At 44.7% G+C, this 18,989-nt stretch overlaps 1 protein-coding gene across 8 annotated transcripts in view; it reads left to right on the top strand.

Moving 5' to 3' along the window:
• Positions 1–18,989, top strand: part of SLC5A6 (solute carrier family 5 member 6) — a 377,063-nt gene that overhangs the window by 166,193 nt on the left and 191,881 nt on the right. For all 8 annotated transcript variants that reach the window (XM_029596258.1, XM_029596266.1, XM_029596264.1 and 5 more), the window contains exon 15: positions 11,977–12,098. In XM_029596258.1, coding sequence (XP_029452118.1) covers positions 11,977–12,098 — 122 coding nt within the window. The remainder of the gene's footprint in view (positions 1–11,976; positions 12,099–18,989) is intronic.

Below are 18,989 nucleotides of genomic sequence, written 5' to 3' on the forward strand. Positions count from 1 at the left end.
GTCAGGGTAAGCATGATATTGTCAGCGAAAAGGGACATTTGAAACTTCGATCCCGTAACATCACTCCTGTAATGGTGTCCGAATTACGTATTCTCGTATTGAACGGCTCCAAAAATAATGCAAAGAGGAGCGGTGATAGAGGACACCCTTGTCTGGTCCCCCTCCCAATAGCAAAATTGTCCCCGTAACCGCCATTTACTTTTACTCTAGCCTGAGGTTGGTTATACAGCTGAGTTAGCCAATTTATGAAGAAAGGGCCAAAATTCATTTTAGCCAGCGTGCAGAATAGAAATGGCCAGTGAACCATGTCAAACGCTTTTTCCGCATTGATGGCCAAAAGAACAGTCGGTATATTTTCTTTCTTCACCCACCAAACTAGATCCAGAATTTTCCGGACATTGTCCGCCGCCATACGCTGCGGTACAAATCCTACCTGATCAGAATGGACTAGGTCTGGCAAATACTTATTAAGTCTCAAGGCCAATATCCGTGCTAGTATTTTCAAATCCTGGTTTATCAAAGATATGGGGCGATAAGAGCTGCAAAGGGACGGATCCCTGCCTGGTTTTGGTAGAACCGTGATTCCGGCCGTATTGGCTTGGACCATAATGCTCTCCCCATTTCTAATAGCGTTAAAGAATTCTGCCAACAGAGGGGCTACCCATTCCGACATTTTTTTATAATATTCCCCCGAGATCCCATCTAGACCTGGAAATTTGTTGTTCTTTAATGTTTTGATTACCAAGGATACCTCCTCGACAGTTATAGGCTCGTATAATTCTTGCTGGTGTATAGTAGATAATTGAGGTAGAGTTAAGGATTGCAAATAATCATTAATGTCCGTGTCACAAATATGTGTACTAGCACTATATAAGGTTGCATAGAAATCCGTGAAGCACTGTCGTATCTCTACCGGGTCTAATGTGATATGATCTTTGGAACTTTTAATTTTTGGTATGACGCTCTGGAGGGTTTTCTCTTGTAGCTGTTTGGCTAATAATTTACCAGCCTTATCATTTCCCTCACATGCATTTCTCTCACTGTCACAGGCTCTCTCTCATACAATCATTCATACACACAGTTTCTCACAGGCACATGCTGTCTCACTCTCACACACCCAGGCTCTCTCTCACTCCCACATGCTGTCTTGCTCAAGCACAGGCTCTCACTGTCACATGCTGTCTCTCATACAATCATTCATACACACACACATAGCAAAGGAGAATCACAAAATTAGAAGCACAATGCTGTTACTAAAGGCAGATGATTGCTGAATCTTACTAAAGGTGGTAAAAATAAAACTAACTAATTTACATTAAGTTTGAAAACTTCCCTGAGCTTTCTAATTATTGATAACTGTAAGTAATTTTCTCCGAGGACAAGCAGGATGTTGGTCCTCACACATGGGTGACTACATTGGACGGAGCATGGCCTGCAAATTTGATCTTACAGATTCTAGAGCTTTCAAACATGCCTTACTGAGCATGTGCAGCTGTAGTTATCATCCTCCCCCTAGGCAGAGTCCCTCAGCCAATTTCTTTTTTCAGCTTTGCTCTCTCCTCACAGTTTTTATTGTAATTTTTCTTTTCTGGAGTTGCAGCTGTTTTCTTTTCCTTATGGTAGTTTTAGCTTTTTCTTTTATTTTCTCTCTCAACTTTCTGCCAGCCGCATGGGTCACTGTGAAGCCTGATAGAGTCTAATTTTATTCCTTAAATAAATACTGCATTTGCAGTTTAGTTTCTGTGTCCTCTCCTTGCTCTATCTGGTTTTGTGCCTTTCTCAGGAATGCAGTCCGTGGATGATCCATGTAGGCCACTGAGCCTGGGGACTCGCCGAGTTCTACCCGGGCAAGAGTTCTATGTTTCACCAATCGATCGGCATAGATGGCGGTGCAGACAGTGAAGGGATTAAGGACCACACCATTCCTGTTGGGGGGAGAGCTCATCCTCCCCACATTCTAAGGAACTAGTCTCCACAGGCAGGAGCCTTATAATACGTAGCCTCCCCTCCCACTTGCCAATGCTTGCAGTGAAGTCTCCTTGTGAAAGAGGGTGAGCAGAAGCCTTGGCAAACAGTTTTGCTGCTGTACCTTCTGTGCCATGCCTAGTAACAGTTGCCCGTGCACACCCGTGCCAGCGCACCGATGGTCTGACATGTCGATATCAGCACCGTGTCTGAGACCAGGACTACCATCGAAGTGTGTGACCACTTTTGACATCATAAGGGCCATAGAGCACCATGCATACTGTCGATTTGCCCTGGCTGGGGTTGGGAGCCCTTCCATGCCAAAGGCATCGGCAGGTGCCGTTGTACACTGTAGATGCCATAGAGTGCCATGGTCTCTCAATGCACCGGAGGATCAGTACCAACCCAAGCATTATCAAGTACCATGGGCATCAATGAAACGGAGTGATGTGAATGAAGAGAAGAGGCATGGGGGTGGCTTGCGGGAATGACAGCTACTACCTGGAGATTAATACCCTTATTCAATAAACATACTCACTGTTATTGCGACTCCAACATTGCTCTATGCTTCAACGGCAAGAGGAAATGTGGAAAAAAGGATTTGCATTCACAAAAAAGCGGGGAAATAGCTTGCTTGTTGCGGTGGTTACTACTCCAAACCAAATAACTGATACTTCACTTTCAATGCATATCCAGCATAGCTCTCTGCTTCAACAGCAGGGGGAAAAGAGGAAAAGAGGATTTATATTCAGGCAACAACCAACAAGGACTGAATTACATAGTCTGGGTAAAAACATGGGTGTAGCTTGCTTATTACGGCGGTTACTACCCCGAATCAATTAAGCCTGATACTTCACTTGGAATATATATCCAGCGCAGCTCACTGCTTCTACGGCAGGGGGACTAAAGAAAAGAGGATTTATATTCAGACAACAACCAACAAGGAATGACATTGCCCAGGCTGGGTAAACAAATAAGTGTGGGAGTAGCTTGCTTATTGTGGCAGTTACTACCCCTAACTAATTAAGCTAGACACTTCACTTAGATGCAGTTCCAGCACTACTCTCTACATCAGTGGCGGGGGTGGAAGGTAACTAGAACCAAAAAGTTACTAATAAGAGCCAAGAGTAACAGATAAGTATGAGAAAAAAAAAGTGTGAAAGCTTGCTGGGCAGACTGGATGGGCTGTTTGGTCTTCTTCTGCCATCATTTCTATGTTTCTATGGAGTAGCAGCACTGACCTCGAGCATCACTGTCCAGACCCCATCAGGGACCAGGACGGCTATTGAGTGCCATGGTCACCTCAACGCTATCAGAGCCGCCCTTGATGAGGTCAAGGTGCATAGCTGCTCTCAATGCCATCAAGGTGCATGGGCGCCCTTGAGGCCATCGAGCGCCGTGGAGACTATTGGGTTTATTTGCCAGCGATGCCATTCATTGTTGCTCTCTATGTCTAGCACCATCACTGTTAGGGGGCACCAGGATCACGATAGTGCCTCGTCCCCCTTGAGGCCATCTACCACTGTGGCACGGGGTTCCTAAAAGCCCTCATGCACCATGGAAGCCCTCCACTGACAAAGGCTTCAAGCCTGAGGGGGCTGAAGCGCCGTCGAATACCTGGGTTGCCATTGACTAGAGGCACCCTGGAGCACCGATGCATCCAGGGTGCATCATGGCCCAATGCCCTCGAAGCTATACAGCATTGGGGGCACCAATGAGCACCCTTTGCAGTGTTCGAGATTGACATCGGTGGCATAGGGCCATCAGGTGCCATGGGAGCTCTCAGGTGCCCAAAGCCTCCGTAGAGCACCAAAGATGCTGGGGTCATGAGGCATCGGAAGCTCAGTAGAGCTTCAAGCACAATCCGTGCTCTCGAATGCCAGAGTTGTTGAGGCTAGTGTCAGACGTATGCACTGGCATGGACGCCATAGATTCTAGAGCATCGTTACCCTCTGGCGCATAGCTGAGCCGAGAGGAACCATAGAGGATGCCGGCCATCATCTGTTTCTTTTGGCACTGATGCAGCATATCGATACCACATCTGTGCTGCAGGGCCTCTGCCTTCAAACACCATGGGCATCATCAGTACCGCTGGAACATAGATGCCTTCGGGCACTGGTCAGTGCCACTGACCCTCAGATGTTTTTAGACTGCATTGTTTGAGTGTCACACGTGCCTCCGGATGCCAAGTACACCATGGGTGCCGCCCATCTGTCATCTGCAGGTACCTGGGGCACCATCGATGGTGCTACATGCCAGGCACCTGTGGCATAGTCGAACGCCATCAGAGCACTAGGCACAGCGTCATCTGTGCTATAGTTGCGATCCATCACATGTGAGCACGGAGGGTGCTATTGGGCCCAGGAATGCTGTTGCCACTGTGGGCACTGGTGGATGCGGTCTGATGCTGCAGGGCACTGCCGCAGAGCACCATGACACTGTCTGTTACTTGGGCTTCCTTTCTGCTGTTATGCAATGGAAAGGATGATGAGCCATTCACAACCCCAATTCAGGGGCTGCAATCAGCTTCTTGGAGTGTTGTCAAGGAACCATGGGTACCGTGGAGGTAATGCCACCCACCAACAGGGACAGTCATAGTCAGAACCCCAATGGCATGGGGGAAACTGTCATCACACTGTACATGCTGACTCCATTAGGAGTTAGTGCTACAGAGGAGCGCATCATACTCAGTCAGGTAGAACGTAGTTTGTCTACTCCTCCAAAGCACCTCAGGCACTGGCGTGTGGCTTTCTCTCTGTCTGTGCTGTGTACACGGCGTGTGCGCATGCGCCTTCACTGCCTTGAGCGCCCATATTGGACGTACAGGCGTGCACGTATTCATCCTTCGCCGGCGGGGCTGCTGAAGCCGCTCTCTCTCGACGCCCTTCTATTTCTACTGCTACTGCTGGGGGCTTGCGTGGCCGCGGCCAGGGCAGGTGAGCGGGGGCTGGGGGAAAGTTTGGGACTGTGAAATTTCGTCTCTCTCTGCTGGGGCTTGGCTTGGATTGGATTGGATTGGTTTGGTTTGGGACTGTGAAATTTCATCTCTCTTGTCCGTCCGAAGGAGGGTGCTTTGTTGCGCTCCCTGCCTCCAATCGCCGGCTGCTGGGGTTTGCTGGCGCCGGGCGCTCAAGGCAGCGGGGTCTGTAGGAGAACCATCCACTTCCTGGTACCTGTCATTTCAAACGCCATTTGAAATGACAGGTACCAGCACACCCAGGATACTGTATAGGCGCTATACAGCGGCTATACAGTAAAATGGATTGCACTTCATGGACGCGCGTTGGACGTGGCTTGCATTTGCATGCCATTTAAATACGGTATCGAGCGGTAGGTGATCCGAACTGTGCATGCGGCAAACGCGGGTGCGCCGGGCTCTAACGCACCTCTTTCTACCGCACCTTACTGTATCGGCCCGCTAGAAAGCACAGGGTTAGTAGACAGAATTGTCACCCAGTGTAGACGAGTCCTCCAGAGGGGTTTGATATGTTCTTAAGATCTTTTTGGCAAAGTGTGAAAATATTCCTCTAGAGCAGAGCTTTCCAAACTTTTCACATTGGTGACACACTTTTTAGACAAACATAATTTCACGACACAGTAATTCAGTCGACTAGCACACCAGAGGTTAAAGGTTAAAAGAACAAAATGTATTTCAACAATTTATGTATGTTTTCTTAAGTATATACATACATTTTTGTGGATTACATAATGTTACACCCACACTGACCCTCAGGCAGCTCCCATTCATTCTCACACCGCTCCCTCCCCATCTCCCAGGCATGCACACATTCATTCTCACACAAACTCAGAGACCCCCAGGCAGGCAGGCACCAATTTATTCTCACACACATATACCACACACAGGCAGGCACCTATTCTCACACGTACAGACCCCAGGAAGACACCCATTCATTCTCATACACAGATACAGCCTCAGGCAGACACCCATACATTCACACATATACACCCCCAGGCAGACTGAAGGCAGACCCCCCTCTCTTTTTTTGCTAGCAATCTCAGAGCCTCTCTCATTCCTCTGCTACTGCTGTCACTGCTGCCATGTGGATATTTGGGGTGGTGCTGATTGCTGCTACTGGAACTGAAGCCCATTCTGCTGCCTCCTCTGTGCAAGCCCCGCGGTATTAAATATTTTTGCGGGCTTCCACTTCATGCCAATCTCGTACATTGCGAGATCGGCATAGAGAAAGTGCTACTCTTGCACATTCCCAAAGAATAACATATGCCAATCACTAAAAAGTAATTTTTTTTTACCTTTGCTGTCTGATCACAGGCTTTTTTTTCCACCTTCCCTTTCTTGTTTTTTTGCCAATTCCTTTTACAGGGTCTTTTTTTTTTCTATTTCTTTTCTCTCCATCTGACTTCTTCCCTCAAACACACAATCAGGTTCTCATTCTCACATTGGCCCTCCTACCGGGTTTCCTCCTCTTCTCGGGCCACCGAGACGTGGGATATGCGGCAGCCCATTAACACTGCTCTTCTTCTGTACACGGCAGATGCTCTTCCTCTTTCCTGCCCACGTGGCTCCAGCAACATTTTTCTTCTAGGGCTGCGCAGGCAGGAAGGAGGAGGAGTGAATGAGAACTTTTTCTTTGGGCCGTGGTGAGGAAATCTCCACCACAGCCCCGCCGATCTTCCTGCTGTAGTTCCCTGCTTCTGCTGGCCCTGCTGCTATGGGCAACACACCTTCACATTGCAGGCGAAATCGTGTCATGACACACATTTTGGAAAACATTGGTATAGACTATGTTCTGTTCTTTCATAGAGATGAATTGCCAGCTGGGAAAATGATGGGAGTTACTGGAGCAGATTCCATGTCTGAGCCAAAGAAAAATCCCATTTTTGTGTCTTTGCGTAAAGCCTCTTGTTTTTTTCCCGGTTTATGGAGGCCATTCAAGAATTGATTGATCTTGAATGGAATGTCCCGGAGGCAAATTTTACAGGGGGTTGGACCTTCGAAGTCTTATACCCCCTAGATCCAGTGGCAAGAGAGTGTCTGCATTTTCCGAAAGTGGATGCACTTGTCTGTGCCTTCTCTAAACAGACAACTATCCCTGTGGAGGGAGGAGAAGCCTTGAAGGATGTGCATGATAGGAGAATTGAAGCCATCCTTAAGCAAGCATTTGAAGGAGCAGTTAGCTTCCTGTTGTTCCCTGGTGGCTTGTTCTTGTTTGCTGCTTGTCTCAGGAGGTTGATGACTCTGGAGTGCCTTCAAGGGTAGTTATGGAATCTGCCACCTTTTTAGCAGATCTGGGCTGTGATTTGATCTGCACCTCGGCCAGAGGAATGACTTCGGTAATAGCAGCCAGACCCCAGTCAACCGATGCAACCTCCAAAGCTAATCTTATGAACTTGCCTTTTAAAGGCTCGCTCTTGTTTGGGAGCAAGTTGGAGAAGCTGGCTAATAAGTGAGGTGAATCTCCAGTTCCTCAGTTTCCAGAGGATAAGATGCAGTTACAGTGCCCCTTTGGTATGAGGGATTGTCTCAGAGGTTCCAAGCATTTTTGTCCCTACAGAGGGATGACCTTTTCTGAAGACTCAGCCTTTTGACAGGTCTCAATCCTTTCATCCCAGACAGCTCAGGTGGGGTTGGAGGCTCAGGTAGTGCAACCTTCCAACCCTCCCGCTGTAGGTTTGCTGACCCACCCCCAGGAACAGGAGGTAGGGGGACACCTTTCTCTCTTTTTATGAGAAGTGGATTGAGATCACATCAGATCAGTAGGTCCTGGAAGTGATACGAGAAGGATATGCGCTGGAATTTCACAGTGTTCCTCGGGATGTATGTGTTCATGGTGTCTCCCTGTCACTCCCCGCAGACGTAGGAGGCGGAGTGTACACTATCAAGGTTCCTCAGTCTGAAGGCTGTGGTTCTAGTAGCTACATCTCAAGAAAATACGTGACTATATTCCATTTATTTTGTTGTCCTATCCTGGATCTCAAAGGGGTCAACCATCATTTGTGGGTGACTCATTTTCGCATGGTAACATTGAGCTTAGTGATAATGGCCGTGCAGTTGGGGGAATTCCTGACTTCCTTGAATCTGTCCAAAGCTTACCTCCATATTCCTCTACGAGCGAACCACCTTTTGCGGTGTTGGGGTGCCATTATCACTTTTGAGTGCTACTTTTTGGTCTAGCCACCGCTCCCAGAACTTTTTTCAAGATTATGGTGATAGTAGCAGAAGAACTGAGAGAGAATGGGATACTAATACACCCGTATTTAAACAACTGGTTGATTCGGGCCAAGTCTCTAGAAGAGAGCCGTTTGGTCTATTTCAGGAGCTCGGTTAGGTGGTGAAATGGATCAGCTCAGTCGTCGAGTTTCTTGGTTTGTGATTTGACACTATGCAGGGCAAAGTATTTCTGTCAGAAGCTTGTATTAAAAAATTAGTGTCTCAGGTACGTCTCTCTTGGTGAACACTATACTCCTGACAGTATGGTCCTGTCTACAGGTACTTGGGTTGATAGCGGCAGCTCAGTGGGAGAGGGCACATATGCGTCCACTTCAGCGCTCCCTGCTGTCTTGTTGCAACCCGCAGTCTCAGGACTTTTCGATTCGGCTTCACCTACCGATAGAAGTCTGCTCTCACCTTCAGTGATGGTTGCAAGCGGATCATCTGAGAGAGAGAGTTGCCCTCACATTGCCAGACTGGTTAGTACTCACAACGGACGCGAGCTTCCAAGATTGGAGAGCTCACTGTCAGGAACTTAAGGTGCAAGGGCGCTGGAATACAGAGTAGTCTCTCTGGAACATCAATTAGCTGGAAGCCCAGGCAGTCCGGCTGGCGTGCTTCCAGTTCAGCAGCAGAGTGCAGGGTAGAACAGTCTGAATAATGTCTGATTATGCAACGATGGTGACATACCTCAATCGGCAAGGAGAAACCAAGAGTCAGCATTTCGTAGGGTACGGGAGACGGCAACCATGATGAACAACGTGCTTAGCAACAATACAATCTAAACCCTGAAGCAGACGGAACGTCGAAACGCTAATAGTGTCGGGCTATTTTGAACATCAACATTATGCTGCCGACTCTGTGAGCACAGCGGTGCCATTCAAACTTATAGGAAATCATGGTTTTCAATTCAGGAGCAGTTACAAGAGGGGGCACTTAACATGACATGTACAATAATTATGGGACAAGGAGTTCTTAATTATATTTAAGAGAGACATTTTTTTAATTGCATAGAAAAATTTAAAAAAATCCACTGATTAACTTGGTGCATTCATTAGTTATAGCCAAAAAAGAGTGATTATAATCCCATTCTTTATAGCACCAGACACTACCTTAGCATTTCAAGAATATTTCCCCCTCATTTTTGTCTTTTGAATCGTAGCATATAGACTTATGGAATGGTTAAAAATGCATCTTCAGGTGATTTCAGCATCGTACATTGCAGGAAAAGACAATGTAAGAGCAGACTTTCTCAGCAAGGAGAGTCTGGACCCAGGAGAATTTGTTGAACGAGGCATTCCAGCTGTTAGTGGATTGTTGGGGCCTTCCATTTATAGATCTGCTGGCTACTTCTTGCAATGCAAAAGTTCCTCGATTCTTCAGTTGCAGGAGGGATCAAAAGTCCTTGGGTATTGATACTCTCATGCAGGTCTGGCCAGAAGACAAGCTGCTGTATGCTTTTCCCCCATGGCCCATGTTGGGCAGAATAGTTCGGATCGAAAGCCACAAGGGGATGGTGCTTCTGGTGGCACCAGATTGTCCCAGATGACCGTGGTATTTAGATCTGTAAAGACTCCTAGTAAAGTCCTCCCTTTGTCTTCCACCACACAGGAATCTGTTGCAGCAGTGGCCTTCACAAAGATCTGACTTGGTTTAGTCTTATGGTATGGCTCTCTTGAGAGAGCTCACTTGATGAAGCTTTGATATTCTTCTGTGGTGATTGCCACCATGCCATGAGCTTGAAAGTTCTCCACTTCCTTAGCCTATGTGCAGGTTTGGCGAGTGTTTGAGGCTTGGTGTGAGGATTGAGGTGTTCTTCCTCGTTCAGTTAAGATCCCACTCATTTTGGAATTTTTGCAGGATTGTTTAAATAAAGGGATGGCCCTTAATTCCTTGAAGGTATGAGTTGCGGCTCTTGCCTGTTTCAGAGGCCAGGTGAATGGTGAATCCTTATCTCAACCTGATATGGCCTGCTTCTTGAAGGGAGTGAAACATCTTCGACCTTTCTTGCAGTTACTGGTTCCCCAGTGGAGTCTTAACCTGGTGCTGGATTTTTTGGCAAGTCCTAAGTTTTGACCTCTTTGTAGCCTTTCCTTGCAGTTATTGGCCTTGAAAACAGTGTTTCTGATAACGATTTGTTCTGTGTGTTGAATTTTCGAGCTGCAGGCCCTGTCTTGCAGGGAGCCGTTCCTTCAGGTGACTCCAGAAGCGATCAGCTGATTACTGTTCCTTCATTCTTGCCTAAAGTGGTCTCGGATTTTCACTTGAATCTGTCCATTTCCTTGCCATCCTTTGATAAGGAAAGAGCTACAGAAGAATATCATCTGTTGCGTCCCTTGGATGTCAAGAGCTATGTTGTGAAGTATCTGGAGGTTTCTAAACCTTTCCAAAAGACGGATCATCTGTTTGTCCTTCATGGTGGAGGAAAACAGGGCGAACCAGCTTTGCAGGCTACAATAGCTCTCTGGATTAAGAAGGTGGTCATGGCCACATAGGTGGATGCTGAAAAACTGTTGCCTTCTCAGGTTAGGGCTTATTCCACTAGGGCTCAGGCAGAGTCATGGGCGGAGGTTAGATTGTTGTCTCCCATCAACATTTGCTGAGCTGTGACGTGTTCCTCCTTACACATCTTTTCCAGATATTATTGGCTGGATGTGCAGGCCTGGTGAGGACGCAGTCTTTGAACTTACAATTGTGATTGGACTGCAGGCAGCTTCCCACCCTATTTGGGAGTAGTTTGGGTATATCCCACGGTTCTGAATCCATATATCTACATGCCAGGAAATCGGAAATTATTACTTACCTGATAATTTCCTTTTCCTTAATGTGGATAGATGGATTCAGCTTCCCACTCTTGGCCTCTGAATGATTGCTTGATGGTTCTCCTGTGTGGCTACGTGTTCCAGAGGATTAGTGGTAAGTGTTCATCCAGTCCCTAGACTAGTATGCATACGTTCTTGCCTGAGTTCAGTGTTTCTTGTTGGTTGAGTACAGAAAAGATTGTTTTTAATCAAGTTTAGCTGGTCTGTCCACAGTTGCTTTTGAAGAGAATACTGACAAGCTGATGAGACTGCAGGACTATTTATACTGTGATGTCAGTTTGCTCCGTCTCCATCTGCTGGTAGAGGCACATAACCCATTGTCCTGATAAGGAAAAAGCATGGATGCATGGCAGTATGGCATTCTGCACATGCCCATAGGGCATGCTCAGAGTTCTAGAAACTTTGAAGTAAAAGTTGTGTGCCAGAACCCATCTGATGATGTCACCCATGTGTGGGAACTGATATTGTGCTGTCTTCGAACCCCTGTTACAGATAAGCAACTCTGCTTTCCCATCTCCCTTGCTCACACTAAAAGAACTCAGCCTGATCTGTACTGCTAGATACGGTACTGAGTGACTGTGAAGCAATAGAAGCGCACTGTAATAGGGAAGTACAAAGAGTCTGCACTATTGAATTGACTGCTTTCTGGTGGGACAGGAATTATTAGGACCTGAAAATTTAATGTTTGCACAGTCTGTTTTCAGCAGCAGTGTAGAGAAAATGGCCTTTCACCAGGTGCCACAGGGCCAGATGTAATATTTTTCTCAGATTCAAAATGGGAAAAACCTTTTAGTACATCCAGTCTATCAGAAATCCTCAAACCAGACTATTAAAAATTTTCAAATTTTCATGGGCAGTCTGCAGGGTATCCATCAACCACTCCGCTGCTTGGAGCCTCCTGCAGAAAACTGTAGCTTTTCAATGGCCTGCTTTCTGTGTACAAATCAAGGAGAACTCTTCATGCTGTAACATGACATAGTCCTGTCTTTTGTATTTTAGGTCCTATGAAAGGTCAGGATGTGAATCCTCGCACTATCTATCCCGTTCTGCCCAAGCTGCTGTTCTTCCTGCCAGAGAATTACAAGAAGAAGCTGAACTGTGGGGTTCAGTTTGGCAGAAAGGTAAGATGGCCTTTCCTGTGCCTTTGTTCTTTCCTGCCCTCACATACACACTCATGCTCCCCATTATATATCCAGGACTGGGAAACCACTCAGCACGGTTCTACTGTTATGGATGGATTAGTAATTTAAGAAATAAATAAACAAGGGCTGAGCTTCCCTTTGCCGTAACCAGACTACAGTAGCTTCCCCTTAAATGCATAGCCCTTGTATCTTGAGAAAACATGCATGCAAATGCTATTACATACGTTGCATCCATGTACATTTAAACTAAAACAAAACTTGGCTTGCTTTTTTTTTTTTTTTAATTGTGAGACCAAATTTTGAGTGCAATCAGTTTTGCTATATGTCTTGAGCAAACATACCTTTGCTTTAACCAGCATTGTCTGTCTGATAATTGCAGATATTTTTGCTTCTTGACATCTGTTAAGTAGTTTAATATAAGTAATTATATCTCAAGGAGGGATACCGCAGCTCAAACTGAGCCATCAGGGTTACAGAGAGATGAGATCAGTCATTGCTGGTTGTGAAGTGCTTTTTATCATATCTTTCCTCACAAATATTGTCGGATGAAATGAGTGTACAACAAGCAGTAAATCTGAGAGATTATCATTCCCAACATACTCCGTTTTAGGAATGAGGTTCATTCCTTTCAAGGTGTTTACAAAACAAATCCGTTTGGAGGCACTTGCCCCAAGAGATAATGGTGTGAGGCAGAGTATGTTTTGGAGTAAGTGACTGCCCACACTTGAATTTATAAATGGAAATGTCAAGATTTGCCTTCCCTAGCCTAAACACAAATGGCTATTTGCTGAGTTTACATATTTCAAGGCCAAACATCCATTTAAATCCCCCCCCCCCAAAAAAAAAAACAAAACAAGCACACTCTCTTTTAAAGATCATGTTAAAATAATGAGAAATTCTTCAGTCTTTGCTCTAATGCAAAAATAACTCCCAATCTGCACTGACATTTTTGCCTTGAAAGATGCTGAGTATCTTTCATTGAAAAAAAGCTGAAGCAGCTCTTGCACTGATGCAAAACCAGAAAAAAAATCTTTGGTAAGTCTCTCCCCAATCACCATAATAAAATAAATGTTTCCGTGCTGTGCGTTTCTGGTATTTTGACTGTCTATAATCCACCTCTCGTATACCTTCCAGTTCTCATTCAGGTTTCTTTTTCATGCCTGTGGTTTCATGATCCCTTTCTTGCATAATGTCATTATTTCATTTTCCCCTCTCTCTGATTTATTTTTCAAAGTTTGTTCACACTTTTATTTGTGGTTTCTTTCTGTCTTTCACATCTGTTTTGTTATTTTTCTCTTCTCTTCTATTTTGGTTTTTTTTTTTTCATTTTTATATCTTTTAGTTAAAAGTCAGACACCTTTTATTATTGGCCACACCACCCCTTTGTACAAATCTCTTTTCCTGCACCAGCTTTTTAGCTGCCCATGATTATTTATTTATTTATTTATTTATTTATTTCCTTATTCTGTTTGTTTATTTATTTATTTGGGCATTTTATATACCATTGTTCCAAATGATAACAATGGTTTACAAAATCAGCATTCATATTCTGGGTCAACATTCACATACAGAAATATCTTATATTCCGCGGATCCACATTGTTTAACGCTGATTACCATATTATAAATAAAACGTATAAAATATATGAAATGGAAGCAGAGGAACATTTTAAAACAATATACTTTAAAAATTGTACAGTGTATATAGCACTTTAACTGCAACTATGAGTACTATACTCCACAGTAAGGCATCACATTAGCATAAGCCTGGCAAAATAAAACTGATGTGATCATTCTTTAGGAGGGGAATTTTCAGAAGGATTTTCCACTTCCTCACCTCATGAATGCAGTAAAATTATGCATGCCTTATGGCAAGGGGTAGGGTTGGGAAGGGCACAATAACATATGTGCAGAGATTTGATTTTGAAATCCCCTGCGAGTATTTTACCCAGCATCCTTTGCATGTGTGCATGCATATAAATGTTCCCCATGATCCCCCACATTTTCAAAGAGAAACCTTGCAGGGAGCTTCCCTTTGAAAATGTGCTTGTGGCCTGCAAGCACCACAGAGGGTATAACCCTAGGGTATAGATCAGTGTGATATCTGTACAAAGTTCTGATAAGGATTAGGCTAGCAGTGCCCTGATTTACGATGGTGTAAACAGCAGCTAAGTAGGAAATGCTTTCTAAAATACTAATGTTTGGGCTGGCCATTGGTAAATACTATCCTTTGTTGCTATTGCTGCTGCCGCCAAGGTTGGGCCTCTGACCAACCCCTCCTTCAATAAGAGTTCTGGGTGTTGGGGGCTGTGCTAGGGTTGGGAAAGAGTGTGGGGGCTGTGGCTGGGGTGGTTGAGCAAGAATATGGGGACTGTACTGGGGAGGGAAGGGAATGCAGGGACTTTGAGGAGGTTGCTTGGCTGTGTTGAGAGAATATTGGAGCAGTGGAGGGCTGTGGTGGGTCTGGGGTGGGAGATTGCTGAGGTTGGCAAGAAGGAAGAATGCTGGGGCTATGGAGGAGATGGCTGGTGCTGGAGAGTGTGGCGGATGTGGGGGGTTCTGTGGCTGTGCTGGAGCTGTGGGAGGGAGTACTTAGCTGTGGCTGGAGAATGTTGGAGCTGTGAAATGTTCTTGACTGTGCTGACTATGGGGTGGGGGCTGTGTGGGGGGCTCTGCTCTAGCTATGCTGGGTATAGGGTGGGAGAGTGCTGGGGCTGTCGGGTGGGAGGATGAGTGGCGTACTGGGGCTGTGGGAGGGAGAGCTTGGCTGTGGCTGGAGAATGTTGGAGCTGTGAAATGTTCTTGACTGTGCTGAGAGTGTGGGGAGAGTGTTGGGGCTGTGGGGGGGGGCTCTGCTCTAGCTATGCTGGGTATAGGGGGGAAGGATGAGTGGCGTGCTGGGGCTGTGGGAGGAAGTGCTTGGCTGTGGCCAGAGATGATTTGAAGCTGTATGGGAGAAAACATTGCAAGAAGTGTGTCAGATAGTGTTTACAAAATGTGTTCATTTTAAATAATTAAAAAAGCAACCCAATAAATGTTATAGCAATGTGTAAACACAGAAAAACATTGGTTTTAAGTATTTAAAAACAAAAAACAACCCTCCCCCCCTTTAATTTGCTTAAAATAGACATCAAAATCTACATTTTATAAACACCTACAAACAGAACTCCTATCCATGTCTTAGCAGTCTATTGATCTGGTTTTGTCCTTACCCATAAATCTCAAATAGGATCTGACTCATGTTCTCTTGGAAACATCTCAGTATTTCATAATCTTTAGAAATGTTTCTTTTTTCTATGCATACCTCCTGATTCTGAGCCCTGATGCTTATAGTGTATATCACTCTCTGTTAATCTTTTTTTATTACTATAAAAGTGAGCATATACACTCATTTAGAATCTTAATGGAAAAATGTGAAAACTTAAACTTGAAGTATGTATTTATCTAACTTTAAAAAGCTGAATTATGGAACTGAAGTTAAAATTGAAGCAAACATGGCTAAACCTAATCATGTTGATATGAGGTGAATAAAACAACTTATCCATTGAGGCAGCTCTGCAGGGGTCCATGAGATGCTATTCTCCTGCAGATTTTTTGTGTGCTCTGAATCCATGCTGTTCTTTTAAAAATAGGATTCTTAATGCCTCTCACTGCATCCCATATCTTTTTCATAGATGCCACAGATATGTGTAGGTTTTGGACTTTGTGGCAACCTTACCTGTCCACTGCTGTAATGCATCATTATACCACAGTATGGTCGTGTCCTTGAAAATGAACCCAGCCATTTTATTGAAAATGTCCAAAAATGTTACCTGTACAGCCTTATAAGGCTGAAAATCTGAGAGCCAAATTCCTTTTCTTTTTTTGTGTCCTCAGATTATATTCCCATTTTGACCTTTTAAAACCTCAGATGGCTCTAAATATCCTCCCTCCACCTGCCCGTTTTGTGTCTTTGAAAGACTAGAAGCTGTGCCTTTTTAAGATGGTTGTGTTAGGTATGTAACCCCTCCTTAATGTACAAGCTGGGTACAGAGGGGGGACATAGTTATTTATAAGTTCTTTGGGGCATGGACCCTGGCTAGCTTTTACTTCTCCTCCCACCCTAAAGTGTAGGTCCTTCGGACTAGGGGCGGAAAGGAGTCCTCTCTGGTCCCACTACAGGGTGATTAGTGAGCTATGCTGGAGCTCCCTCATTCTGCTGTGTGTTGTGTACCAAACAAACCACACTCGGACCATGTAGGCAGTGTCCAAAATAATGCTTTACTGATTTTGTTGAATGGCTCAATTAAATATAGTAAATCACACACCACAATCTCTGCAGTTTCTCTCTTAATTACATATCTTTTCTCCTTTATCTGTGCATTAGTCTTTATTAGGCCAGGAATCCATCCACATTTCTGGATTAGATTGTGCAGTGGTCCGCCTGGGCTACGCCCCCTTGGATGATTGGGAAACCCCTCCCGCTGGCACAAAAATCTATTTTGGCATAGAGTTAATGTCTCTATCCCTCAGGGCTCTTTGTGAATGCCATATGGGTGTCCTGCCTTGAAGGTAGATCTGTTACTCACTTAGTTGATTAATCTTCTGGTGGTAGGAATCCTTGCGGTCTGCAGTTCTTGCCAGTCCTCTTGATGGGCAGGAAGAGGGGCATAAGAACATAAGATCATGCCATACTGGGTCAGACCAAGGGTCCATCAAGCCCAGCAACCTGTTTCCAACAGTGGCCAATCCAAGCCATAAGAACCTGGCAAGTACCCAAATAAGTCTTTCCCATGCTACTGTTGCTAGTAATAGCAGTGGCTATTTTCCAAGTCAACTTAATTAATAGCAGGTAATGAACTTCTCCAAGAACTTCTCCAATCCTTTTTTAAACACAACTATACTAACTGCACTAACCATATCCTCTGGCAACAAATTCCAGAGTTTAATTGTGCGTTGAGTAAAAAAGAACTTTCTCCGATTAGTTTTAAATGTGCAACATGCTAACTTCATGGAGTGCCCCCTAGTCTTTCTATTATCTGAAAGAGTAAATAACCGATTCACATCTACCCGTTCTAAACCTCTCATGATTTTAAACACCTCTATCATATCCCCCCTCAGCCGTCTCTTCTCCAAGCTGAAAAGTCCTAACCTCTTTAGTCTTTCCTCATAGGGGAGCTGTTCCATTCCCCTTATCATTTTGGTAGCTCTTCTCCATACCTTCCCCATCGCAATTATATCTTTTTTGAGATGCGGCAACCAGAATTGTACACAGTATTCAAGGTGCGGTCTCACCATGGAGCGATACAGAGGCATTATGACATTTTCTGTTTTATTCACCATTCCCTTCCTAATAATTCCTAACATTGTTTGCTTTTTTGACTGCCGCAACATACAGCCAACGATTTCAATGTATTATCCACGATGACGCCTAGATCTGTTTCCTGGGTGGTAGCTCCTAATATGGAACCAAAATCGTGTAACTATACATCACCTTCACTTATCCACAATAAATTTCATCTGCCATTTTGATGCCCAATTTTCCAGTCTCACAAGGTCCTCCTGCAATTTATCCCAATCTGCTTGTGATTTAACTACTCTGAATAATTTTGTATCTGCAAATTTGATTACCTCACTCGTCATATTCCTTTCCAGATCATTTATAAATATATTGAAAAGCATGGGTCCCAGTATAGATCCCTGAGGCACTCCACTGCCCACTCCCTTCCACTGAGAAAATTGTCCATTTAATCCTACTCTGTTTCCTGTCTTTTAGCCAGTTTGCAATCCACGAAAGGACATCACCACCTATCCCATGACTTTGTACTTTTCCTAGAAGCCTCTCATGAGGAACTTTGTCAAATGCCTTCTGAAAATCCAAGTATACCAAATCTACCGGTTCACCTTTATCCACATGTTTATTAACTCCTTCAAAAAAGTGAAGCAGATTTGTGAGGCAAGACTTGCTGACCTGTAACCCAGACCAAAAAGTGGTTTGGGTTACAGGTAGATAATTTACTAATTTACTTATCTGAATTTTGAGAAATTCTAAATGGGAACCACTCATGCAAACTTCTCTTTAGGATTCTCCCAGCCTTCTGTTTGCAGTCCTCTGAGCTCTTTTGTTCAGCTTTAGAACCACAGGACTCCTATGAGGTCCCTGAGTTCCTTACTGAAAATATCAAAATATGATGGTTCTTACTTGGATATTAGAACAGTGCTTCCCTACCTTTTCAAGCCCAAGGCAGATCTCCATTAACAAAAATGTTGCTTGATGCACCAACCTCCACAGGGCAGGTAACATGGACATGGAGAGGACTCATGGTCAAAAGAAGAGCTAGAAATGCATTGAAAGACCCACAAGACTGTCTTCCAAAGTTTAACACAAAGGGAGAGAATGGGCAGAAATAAACATTAACCCATTACAATGGATGAGTTCCCTCTACACACTAATGCATGAGAAGGGTAAAATTGGTATGATATAGGCAATCAGCTCAGTTAATTATCTTTACTGCTTCAAGTAGCGTTGGAGTTACTCCATTGCTGCTGCTCCCATCATAACCAGTGCTCATTGAATGCTCTTTCTGTTTCTCTCAGCTTGGGATAAGAGAGGCTGTAAGGATTCAAAGGAGGAAACTCATGAAGTGGAAGATGTATGCTGCAAAAAACGGGGCCTGGCTATCCACGCCCTGCATACTGTCCATTAATTACCAAGCCTCATGCTGTAGCTAAGAAAAAGAAGTATACATGGTTACACATGCTCTTAGAAAGAAGCTCCTACATGTTTAAGAGCCACTGTGGATGCCTCGTGTTGCTGTAAGATGTTGAGAACAGAGCCCAGGTGCTGGCCTGGATATGAGCAGTAGGTAGTGGTGACTTTTCTGTTGCAAAC

This window comes from Rhinatrema bivittatum, chromosome 3 (assembly GCF_901001135.1).
Source record: "Rhinatrema bivittatum chromosome 3, aRhiBiv1.1, whole genome shotgun sequence".
NCBI lineage: Eukaryota > Metazoa > Chordata > Amphibia > Gymnophiona > Rhinatrematidae > Rhinatrema > Rhinatrema bivittatum.